The 12,450-nt window shown below is 34.7% G+C and overlaps 1 protein-coding gene across 8 annotated transcripts in view; it reads right to left on the reverse strand.

Moving 5' to 3' along the window:
- Positions 1–1,541: 1,541 nt before the first annotated feature.
- Positions 1,542–12,450, reverse strand: part of TMEM196 (transmembrane protein 196) — a 55,712-nt gene continuing 44,803 nt past the window's right edge. For 4 of the 8 annotated variants that reach the window (XM_060304699.1, XM_060304695.1, XM_060304696.1 and 1 more), the window contains exons 3-5: positions 8,495–8,749; positions 7,266–7,339; positions 1,632–4,467 (exon numbers count right to left, since the gene is read on the reverse strand). In XM_060304699.1, coding sequence (XP_060160682.1) covers positions 4,461–4,467; positions 7,266–7,339; positions 8,495–8,749 — 336 coding nt within the window. In that variant the 3' untranslated portion in view covers positions 1,632–4,460. Of the gene's footprint in view, positions 4,468–7,265; positions 7,340–8,494; positions 8,750–12,450 lie in introns of all 8 variants that reach the window. The other 4 variants (XM_030857087.2, XM_030857088.2, XM_060304698.1 and 1 more) reach the window with 3 other exon arrangements.

The raw sequence follows: 12,450 nt of genomic DNA on the forward strand, positions 1-12,450 counted from the left end.
TAATTTTCCTGACAAAAAGAGTTTTAAAAAATCCTTTTGTATAACTTTACTAGGCATCCACATTCCAGCAATTTCTGAATTGGTTTCCTCTGCTGTGAGTAACTGATGACGTGTGATTTATGGACTTGGAATAATTGCACTTTTTGGCTGTCATATACTTTGAGTAAGAAATATTACATATGTTTCCAGAAAAATGATTTAAGGGAGAAAAGAGTGAAGTGATGCCAAGTTCTGAAACTTTACTTGGAAACGGTGTTCTAACCAAATGGTACTTAAGATGCTCTCTCTGTGTTTCTGAAATGTATTTGCTAAATAATTTTTGAAAATGTAGTTCTAAACATGCCACTTTCAAGCTAAGTCAATGAAAAAAGTAGAGGGCAGCATACTGTTCTCACCTTCTCAAGCCCAAGAAATGCAGAATTTTCCATTGACACATGGTGATAAGCTGAATAAATTTCTTCGAAAATAGGAGTTATACATCTCACTTTATCTGTCAAACATAAAATATTTAATAATTTAGTGGAATCTTTGCATGAACAGATTTTGTTTTTAAACATGAAATCTCTAATGCAACTTAATTTTACTACGTGTCTGACCTACACTGTATTTTTGCTAGTTTCGTTCAGTCCTTGGATTTAACTGGTTCATCAACTTCAAATTCCATGGAGTGTTTACCAACTCTTTTCACACATTCTGTTCTAATGATAATTGGCTGACTGTGGAAGAAGTTTTATAAGTACTGAGGGTGACGAACCATTCCCTTCGATGTGCTTTTGACTAGCATTGTCCAATAGGACTTTCTGAGATGATGAAAAATATTCTATACCTGTTGCCCACATGTGGCTGTTCAGCACTTGGACCGTGACTAGCTCAACTGAGAAACTGAATATTTGATTTTGTTTTAATTAATTTCTGTTTAAATTTAAATAATCACATGTGGATAGGATTGTGACGACTGTATCAGATAATATAGTTAGACCTTAGAACAGTGAACTTATGACCCTGAGCAATTCACATTTACACTTGTGGGCAGCCCTAACATTGGTTGCTCTGGATCATGTTCAAGGGTTTTCCTCAGTGGTTCTAAATTCGGGGGCAAAACTTCCCTACCAAAGATCTAGGTGCAAATTTGTTGGATAGTTTTTTATTGTCACAACTGAAATGTCCTCCTGGCATTTAGTGGGTGGGGGCCAGAGATGCTTAATGGCCTGAAATGCATAGTACAGTCTGCACAATGAATTACTGTCCACCCTAAATGCCAGTAGCAACCAATCTGACAAATCCAAATAGGTCAGCAGAGTTCTCTAAATATTTCAAGTAAAGATTTCATTTGTGAGATCTCCTATCTCTAGTTAATTCTGTCTCCTATGATCTCTAACCTATTTCCTCCTGCCTCTTTAGGGATCTCACCTTCTTTTATCATGCTCATTTTATCCTGTATCTTCAACCACTTCCTGTCTACATTAGAGCGTACTTTAATTTTTCCCATTTGCTCAAACAGGAAAGAGTAAATGCCCTTTCTTAATCCCATGTCCTCTCCTCATTCACAGCATCCTGTCCCCTGCCAATCTCAGAACTGCACATCTATTCATCAAGTTATTGGGGAAATTATTTTTTGTATCGTGATGGAAAGAAAGCTCACACCATATGTAGTTTCAAAACACCATTTATTATATAGACATATCAATAGAGTCATCATACTATGTCCCACTTCTAAGCAGTTCATATTATATATATGTATGTGTAGAGACACACACACATATGAAAATTTTTCAGGCAGAGTCCACTTTTATTGTTTTATGCTTATAATTACTGCACCTTCCTGTAGCTAGTCTCTACAGCACACCACCACATTAGTTTCACATATTTTTTTCTAATTTAGTATCACATTACTTTCTCCCAAGTGTGGACTCATGCTAAAACTGTAATGTGGTCACTTAAAATATTCTAGTTCATAGTTCAATGTTTTATGAAAATTAAATTTTTAAGTACTTGAACAATGTCTTCCTAACTTCCCCTACGTATCTCAAAAAGAATCACTACATATCCCAAATAAATCACTCTAAATAACTGAGTCCTGAAACTACTGAGTTAAAATAATTACATTAAAGATACATCTATACTTGGTTAAATACACTGTAGACTACTGGAATAACTGTGATGATGGCATCTCTTCTTAACTCTATGTCTAAGCAGTGATATGCCTACTTTTGTCCTTTAATGGGTGATTTTATATATCGTTTCAAAAGAAATTAAAACATCTTACCGATGTATTATAACTCTGTATTGCACAAACATGTCTACAAAGAAATGCCACCTAAAATTAGAGTCAGTGGTTATTCTTTCAGTACAAAACTACATCCTTGCATAAAATCAGGAGAACCATATACACACAAAATACCTGCATTATATAGTATAGATTTTCAGTGACAAAGATCATGCCTATTTATGGCATCAAATAAACAGAAGTGAAGTTGATTTATTATTTGAGGCTGCATTTGTGGGCCACTTCTGTAAATCTGCTGGCTAGTGAAGTTATTCATACGAGTTGGGAGACTTAAAAAACACTACCAGACAACCACAGTCCCGTCATTTCTTTTGAACATATACAACCAGATTTTTTATAAGCTGATTTAAATAGGGTAGGTGATGATCAAGTTGTTATAAAAGACCTTCAGATTTCCATTAACTGGCATTATTTTTATTTTGTTAGCAAAACTAAAACCTATATTTTGCTTCTAAATTATAACATGTTCTCATACTGGATATTAAAGGTGCTAATTTACCTATCGTTCAGTAAGTAACTCATAAAAAATGACCTGAAAACTGATTAGCTTTGCGGAATAATAAAAGTTCACAATACAATGAGTTACATATTTTAAAATATATACTTTCTTTATCTGTTGCCACAAGTTATATTCTCACAAATATTTTCAAAGACCAAGCTATTTTCTCGCCTGTATGTAGTGTCATAGATTACTATTTTAACATTCTGTTATGGAAGAGAGGGTTGAATTTAGCTGTGTAAATATAAGCCTATCTTTTAATTTCCTTCTACAGAGAACTCTTTCAGGTTCTTTGGATATAGGCATTCTTAAAAAATGGTCTGTATTTTTCCATGTGAATTGTAAAACAAAACCAAAAAACCTAAATTAAATTCTAACAAAGCTAATTGTACCTGCATCTTTTGGGAATACATCATCTGTCCTTTTATATAATTTAATTGAGCTGTAAAGTGTTTGAAATATAAATAACATGAATAATTGCAAGTCATTCTGTCTATATTTATAAATGTGAAAGTATTTGAATTAAAGTTGTTATGCTTATAAATCAATATTAATAATTGTTCTTACATAAATATCATAATAATAGTAAAATGGCCAAATAATTAAGCAATCTATCTTGATACTCCACTATTCAGATCACTTAACTCCATAATATCAGCCACAATGATATTTACATACAGCAGACATAATAAAGAAATAAAATTGAAAAAATTTAGTAGAAATTAAATGTGACTTTGTGGGCATAGAAAAGCCTTGAACAATTGCTCTCCCATTTCTGTGGGAATAGAATCTTGACAATATCCCCACAACACCACAATTTCCTTTCTACTACTTATTTACATTCATGAATGCTATAAATATGTCCTATATATATTTTCTATATTTACAGTATATATACACACACATACACACACACATACTTTATTTTATTCTTAGGCTCATTCATGAACATGCCCATCAATTTACACAGTATAATCAAAACATATTCATTTATAACTTTTCACTCTGTGGAAAAATGCAAAAATATCATACAGATTAATATTGTCTCTCTTAAAAAACCTCTTTTTTATGTTTTAGGGTGTTTTTTTTTTGTAATTTACAAATAAATTATGAAATATAGTTCATTCACAAATTGAAAATAATTACAATGATTTTATAACAAGGCATTGCTGAGGTTTTAAATTGTGGCATTCTTTGAAGCCATCGTCTTTCAGAACAAAGACATCAATAAATTATTATTTCTTGATATTTGCACTTTTTAATTACTTATATGAAATATGTCATTACAAATCTAACACTCATGCTAGTCAAATAGTGTTTGTGTAGAATATGAATCTTTCTATTCTATCTATTCCTTCTTTTTTTCTTCCTGAAAAGTCTTTTTTAGAACAATCTGGAAAGTTGGTTGAAATTACTGTACTAGAACATTTCTGGAAAGTTTTTCACCAGTAAAAAAAAGCTGAAGAAGTAAAGTGAGGCAAAACTGAGGAAGAATAGTTTTAGTAAGTACTCAGGAGAGATAACAGCAAATGCAAGAACTGTTTTAACTTATCTCCTAGTCCTTTGGTATTTCTTTGCCTCGTGAAAATCTTAAAAAGTGTTCAGTTCTTTAAAATATTGATTATACTCTTCCATTAAATATCAGCTGTGGTCCTCCATTGCTCATGTTGTCTGTCATTTCCTGTTAGGAAAATAACATGAATTAATTAAAATTCACTTTCAGAGTAAGGCATTAATTTGATTAATGGGTTTACAAAACAGAAATTTCAAGTCATTGAAAAACTTGCTGACTTTTGGGGAAGGACAAGGATTAGTGCTGTTGCTGAATTTGAGGAAATGAAATTTCATGGAATCTTGGAACCCATGAAACACTGAAGTGACAGTCTGTTAGACCAAAGTCTTCTACCCACAGCAACAGTTCAATCTCTCCCCAGCCCCCTTAGTCTCCCCTCTCGGCCCTCAACTCTGTTTTGGAAAGACCTGACCTAGAAAGAAGATGGTTAAATACTTAACTTTTTCAATGTATAGGTTCCTCTGTTGAGCATGTCAACAAAATGCCAACAGATTCTAGGGGTTACCTTTGCTCTATAGAAAAATGTGTGGGCTTTTCGTGAAGAACTGAAAAATGTCCACCAGGGGATTGCCTATCTGTAACTGAAGATCACTAATAATTCATAGTAGGACAGATTGCTTTTCACGACACTTCACTCATACAGTAAAAAACAAACTGTAAAAGCTGAAACTAACACACCATTGTAAAGCAATTATACTCCAATAAAGATGTTAAAAAAAAACCACACACAAAATAAATTTAAAAAATAAAAATTAGAAAAAAAGCTCTTAACATGTTTTTTAAGAGATCAATTACTAAGTAGTTAATAAGGAAAACTACATGGGAAGGCAACAGAAATTTCGATATCAAGAATGAACTTACATAAAAAGTTTCACTTGCAATTTTAGAAAATATGTTAATTTAAGAAAAATTCAGATGCTTTGAATTCATATTATTTGTTAAACGTTAAACTCTTCCCTACACAATAAAAGGTAATGAGGACATGTGAGGCCCATTCACATTTATAATGGTTAGTGCACCATATTATAAATAATATTTAGGCAAAACTATCTAAAAATAGATGAAAACATCTTTCCCCACTTGAACAAGCCTATTTGCAAAAGAGCTATAAAGAGGACTCCAATTGAAATAAATTATTTTCTCAATGATCTTAAGCCTATCAGGTATATCTACTTTCTGTTTGGGTGAATTAAAAGTAATGTGTTTGCTTCTGTAAACTTTAGAAATTCTTCCAAATCTTTATTTCAGAAATGAAAAGATATCACATGCCTCATTTTTAGTATCTTCTCTTTGAAAACTCAATATAGGAGATGGAGTAAAATACAGATGCTTACTTCTTGGATTTGGTGGTTTTGAAAGTTGCTTAGGAGAATCAGTGAGGGACTGGAAGGTAGGAATTGGTCTGATTTTGGAACTTTGCTTTTGAAAAATTTGGTGTCTTTTAGAACACGGGGTAGAGCTACCGTCAAGAAAATGCTGAGGAAGAAGACAATATGCAAAGAAGACTCTTCCTCTTCTCACATCAAGACCCATCTCTCCATGCAAAGTGCCTTGCCCCTTCCACGCCGTAAGGGTAGTGTTGTATGTGGGTATCCACTATACCTACCCTAATAAGGTGCTGAGGAATCACCTAAGGCCTAAAATCTCATACCAGTTTAGGGTAAAAGCTCTGACAAAAAGTGGAGAAGTTCTTTGGGCGCCAATAGCCAGCCTCTACGGTCTGGCAATGGTTCACTATAACTGAGAGGCTGTCTCTGCTAGATATATACTGTGAAATTAGGTCCGATAATACATTGGGGTTATTCGGCTGAGGGTAAGTTTATTGATAAGATACCTGATTTGAGGTTCATTTAAAAACTCACTACTGGTGGCAAGAAAAATAGAAATGATCTCTCCAAAATGATCTTTAATAAAATTTACTCATCCATCTATTTCTATTCCTTCTAGTAGGACAAAAACAATTTTCTAAGGAATTTATAGAAGATTCATAGATGCCTTTACTTCTCCTAAAATAACTCTGCATTCAAAAAGTAGCTTAAAAATAATCATAAAAAATTAAGGTATAAACTTTTATTGTGGGATTAAGAAAAAAATCCAGTTTTTAAAAACCTTACCAAAAGAAAGAATTTTCTTAACTAAAGTCACCCTAATATGGACACAGAAAAATCACTGGTAGGAAAAAACAGTGAAAATTAGTTTTTAAGTGGTCAAGTATCTTCAGTTTATTTGCAGATAGGCATGTCCAATTTAGCCAAAGATTATACTTTAAATTTGGGCAGGACCAACTGTGACTGTTTGCAAGTGGATATACTTTCTGCAATTGGGCCATAATATCTGTGTGACTCCCTGTATTTCTTATTATATTTTTTAACCAAAGCAAGAATGGTGACTATTTATTTTCAGAAGTATAAAATATGGGAAATAAATTTGAAATGTATCATATCAGATAGGTTTATAAGAAGAAAGCTTTTATACAGAATTTTTACTGTATTAGTGTCAAACTTAAGTTATCTACTCATGCAGCTTTAGCATGAGAGCAATACAAAGTTTGCCTTTATCAGACACATGTATTATTAAAAACAAAACTCTGGTCTGTGAATGATGATATCGAGTCAGAATCATGATGTAGCAGAGAATAAAGGAGTCACAAATCATCCAAGCAGAAATGTGTTTGGATGCTCACAGGCAGGCTGAATATTTTAAATACTCAACCAACTTTCAAGCTGCAAGACTTCGCCATGTTGGTTTATATCAGGTCCTCAAAGTAGTTCTCACAAAAGCAATACTTTGAGGAACAATATCACAGCATCAGTCCAGACTGATCTGCTGACATCATGGCTTCCTAGAAGAGGCAGTGCTTCCTGCAGTGACATTACAACATGGTAACTCCCTAGAAATCAGCGTACCTTGTAGGTAACTCTGGTGTCGGGTGCACCACCGGGCAGCTGGGCAAGTCGGTTATTTCAATAGCCCTCAATCTCTAATATAAATATAACAATCATACAATAAATATTGCACAAGCATAGACACAGAAACCTAAATCACACTAATATAAAAATAGAGCACAAAAGAGCCATTATCCAAATATATAATGATAACCTATTTTTAACAATCCATTTCTTTAAATTACCAGTCCTGCTATTTGGACTATTAATTCTTTTTTGAAGGATACATGTAGATCTGTTTAAAATTGCTTTCTGGGAACAATTTAAGAGCATCTACTCTCCTTATTTGAGTGTATAAATTGTATATGAAAGGGAAACACATAAACTACAGAATATTTTTTCTCAAAATCACATTATAAAGAAGTATGCAATTGTAACTCGTGCTATTCTTTCTTCTATTCTGTTGTTATGCAATTTTATTTCCATGATATCAAGTAAAATGTGATGTGGCCATTATCTTAGTGAGTTTATTTTACAAATGTTTTATCTTTCCCTTAACGGATCCAGTAGCAGGAGCTGAATTAAGAAATATGGGCAAAATGTAGAAGAAACACAGACAGCTCACTATATCATTTGTCCTTTGATGCAATAAATGTAACTTCTTGTTTGAATGGGTATCATGAAACAATTATGCAAGGAACATTATTTAAAATACAGGCAAAGCTACCCAAATATGCATGAAGCTTAGATGAGAATTAAATGAAGCTTTATGTGTATTGTAATATCTGCACTGACAGGCAGGGCTTTTTGTTGCCTTATTAAAAGGCCCCTTTATGCGTGAAAATCTAATTTACATAATCAAATGCATCTACTTACAAGCACAAGGGGTGAGTTAGAAAGGAGAAGCCATCGGATTTCTAAAACTGATATTATTGAGTTGAGAGTGTTTTTAGTTTATGTTTTTCCTCAGTACAATACGTTAAAAATCCATATTTATAAGACATTCAATATTTTATTAGTTCTATTTTAGGAGCTGTGTTTTTATATAGATAGAGAAAATTATGTCAAAAATAGGTGTGCCCAGAATTACAGGGAAAAAATAATTTAAAATTCCTATTCTTAGTCCAATAGGGCCAAATTTTTATAAAATCCAATTCCTTAAATTCTCATCTAAAGCTGCAAGTTGATTCACCTAGATTTGACTGCAGTCTTCATGTGATAGCAATGAGAGGCAGAGGTACAAAACTCACTTTCTCAGCCATTTCATGAGAGTGATGCAGAGAATGCTCCCTCTCTGAGAACATCCTCCTCTGTTCATAGCTGGCTAGTCGACAAGTGAGCCACGAAGAGAGGGTGCAGCCCCCGATCCCAATGCACGCAAGAGACATGGACGCGAGATGCAGGGGATAGAGGGAAGAGGTCTTCTTTGTCACTGCCCGAAGGAACTGAAAATTCAAGATGCCCCCAATGAGTCCACAGATGCAGCAGGCAGAAAAGAGGATCATCTGATACGAAAAAGAGAGGGGGAGTTAAAGCTGACTGGAACACACTGCACCGACCTGCTGCACGTCAAGGATGGCTGAGTTACAATAAAGAGAAGGTGCTTTTGGTGCTTCTTAGAGGACAGGGGCTCTCTTTTCACCAAGATTCCCTGCACTCTGACTCAATGGAGAGGGAGTAGACCACAGTGTTTCAGGAATTAATAGTTGACTATATAAAGGCCAGGGATACATCTTATGAAAACTCTGAAGTAAGCAAAATTTATCTTCTAGGTAGATTCAGATTTAAATAATATTTAATATCTATTGCGTGCTACTATGCATTTCAATTAACCCACCAAGCTATCCTCTGAGAGGTGATATACATTTGGAAAATGAATGATGAGCAGTTAACACTCAAATTTAAGAATTGAATCCAGAATTTTTGACTCAAATTACGGTTTCTCTGTTAATTCCCACCCCCGCCCCCCAATATTTAAATGTCTTCTCCCTGAAATGTCATTAGTTCCAATGAGCTTCAAACCTCCCCGTACTTCTCTAGCTGTGTGAGCTTAGGGAATTTAGTTAACTCCTTTTTTTTTTTCATTTATAAGAATTTTATTGTTTTAGTATCTATTTTCCCAAGAGATAGTTTAGGGACCCTCTATGAACTGGTGCTTTATGTTACAAATCTTTTGTTACTCTGTGACACCACACAATAGATAGTCCAAAACCACTGTTTGGTTGACTGCTATGGAGAAACGCAGGATGTAGCTTTGCTTTTGATCCTACTCTTCCCTTGATCTGAGTCTCTGTTAATAGAGCTAGGGTTTTTTTTTTTTTTTTTTTTGAGCTAGGGGTTTTTATTCAACCTAAATATCTAGGATCTCTGGCAGAACCAAGCACAACACAATGCCTTTTGTGCAGTAAATGTTTAATACATTTAATTTAATATTCCAATAGCTTTAATAATTTTATTCTGTATTTGTATCTAGTCTAAATTCTCCCATGAGCTTTGATGATACTTTATAGTGTGATACTAATTTAATTATTCAACCCTATTTCCATTTTTCTCTGGAACACTGTCTCCACTCTATTCACCTCCCTTGTCCCTCAGTATAGCTTGTTCATTCCCATTTCAATAATATTTTCATTTCCTGGAAATTATTTTGCTTCTTTCTTGGTTCCCTAGATGGAAGACTGACACAAATCTAGTCCTAACTTCCTCAGAAAGCATTCCTGGACTTGACTGATCTCCTTTGGCATAAGTCCACAGGGCAAAACAGCTATATAACTTACTTTAGCATTTAATTTTACTTTATTAGGTATTATTTTCTGTTGACAGTTAGTTGACTTTAGCAAACACTTAATGAGCACCTAGCATCTGTTAGGCCATGAGTGAGGCAGCAGTTGTCATTACAAAAAAAAGAACAGCTCATAGTTATTCCCCTTGAGAACACTGCAGCCTTGTGTGAGAGAAGATCCAACGTTCCAACATATTATGGCAAATATTAAGAAAGAAGGATGAAAGGTAGCCCTTGGAGTACGGAGCAGGGGAATGTAGCCCAACCAGGGGTTTCAGATAAGGCCTCCTTGACAACAGTTCATCTAGGCTAAGTGCATGTAGTTCCCAGCAAAGGGTAAGGCCATGGATGTATGAAATAGAACAATGGGCAGAATGAACTACAGGTAGTTTGTTTTCTTTCTCTAACTTAATTCAGCATTCCTGATTGTGTCTGTCTTTCTGTACTTATCACCAAAACTGAAAACCCAGTGATGGATGAGTATAATCTTCTAATGGTTGATGAAATATAGCATTGAATGTCAATTACCAAATCAACGAATCACCCCAAGTGGGAAATTGTAGCTCCCAATGTCAAATAGAATCAATCAGTTATATTTCCTTCTAAAGTATATTCAAATGACATGCTGTTTCTTGGAAATATATTTTGGTGTTTACTCATTCCCAGAAAATATGGAAAGATATTACATTCTAGCCTTCAAATAATGAATTACTGTTAATTAATAAAATAAATAACAAATTTAATAGACTATTACAGGAAAACACTATCTCTCCTGATGTTATTGCCATTAATTCCTTAAAGGCATGACACTTCATTAACATGTGCAGACAGAACATTCTCACTCAGGAATTAAAACGTTAAAATCTGTACCAAGTTTATAACCATATACTATTGTTAAATCTTACCAGACTAGAGATTCTAGGCTTTAGAGTTATTTGGAGTGGAGAAATTTTCACATAATTTTATTAAAGGGTAGAGAATCTTAGACAGTTAATGTCATCTATGGGAACCTCAGATGGTACAGGAGGATAAAGTGGATGGTAGTTTCTAAAAAGCTTAGATCTTATATATTTTTTTTTTTATAACTTATAAGACAATTAGGAAAACAGAAAAGACGCTAGTGGCCTTTAAAAAAATCCCTTCCCTTCCCTTCTTCTATGAACTGAATGTTTGTGTCCCTCCAAAATTCATATTTGAAGCCTAATCCCCAACATTATAGTATCTGGAGGCAGAACCTTTGGGAGATAATTAGGTCATGAGAATGGAGCCCTCATGAACGGGGTCCCTGTTTTTATAAGGGATTCTAGAGAGCCCGCTTCCCTCTTTTGCCACGTGAGAACACAGCCAGAAATTTGCAACCCAGAAGAGAGTCTTATTAGAATCCAACTATGCTGGCACCCTGATCTGGGACTTCCAGCCTCCAGAACTGTGAGAAATAAATTTCTGTTGTTTGTAAGCCACCCAGTCTATGGTACCTTGTTACAGCAGCCCAGACTGACTTAGATGTCTCCCCTCCCCGGCCCACCCCTCGCCCTTCCTCCTTTCTCCCTCTCCTCTCCCTCCCTTTTCATTACTTCCCCTCCCTCCCTCCCCCTTTCTTTCCTTCTTTCCTTCTTTTGTTCCTTCTCTCCTTTATTCCTTTCCTTTTCTTTCATCCATGTTCCAAGAAATTGTTACTATATAGCCATGAAGAGTTTTGCTAGAGGAAAAGCGTAGAAAGAAAGCAAACCATAGTAAAGAGTGATGGGAGAATCACAAATGCAAATTACAAGCCTCCAAAAAAATTTTTATCCAAAGGTTTCCCTTAATGTAATTTTTTAAAATTACATCTCACATATCTAAAGCAATGGGGGCTTCACCCTTTTTGTCTCAATAGGTATTCTCACAAAGAAAACTGTGATTAGAAAAAGGAGTTGAACAAATGACTGCAATACTTCCCCTTCCCTGGTATCCTGGTCCCCTTCTCCTTTTTTCAGTCTCAAAGACCACTTTCTAGGGTCCATGTACAATATATTTTGCCAACTTATAAAGGTCTGTGATATTTCCTATTGTCCTCAAAAAAATAAACACGCTTTTTCCTACTTTCTAACTCTCAAAAAATGTCATGAAAGACAGTAGGGAATCCACACTGCAGCACACAGAAATCCTCCTCCAGCCAATATCAGAGTGAACTGGGAGTGTATTCCACAACCCCCAAAACCCACAGCAGTACCATAAAACTTCTGAGAACGCTTACATTTGCATTCACAGTCATAAAATAAAATAAAATAAAAAAAACTTTGGGAATTAACTACAACTATAACAACACAGCTGTTTTGCTGCTTTGCAAAATTAACTTCACAGTCAAGGCTAGTAATCTTTAGGCCCAGTTCCATATCTAAACAGTTAAATTTCCCATGAACTCAAGCTCTGTCTTTTTCAGCT

The sequence above is a fragment of the Globicephala melas genome, chromosome 9, assembly GCF_963455315.2.
Source record: "Globicephala melas chromosome 9, mGloMel1.2, whole genome shotgun sequence".
Taxonomy (NCBI): domain Eukaryota; kingdom Metazoa; phylum Chordata; class Mammalia; order Artiodactyla; family Delphinidae; genus Globicephala; species Globicephala melas.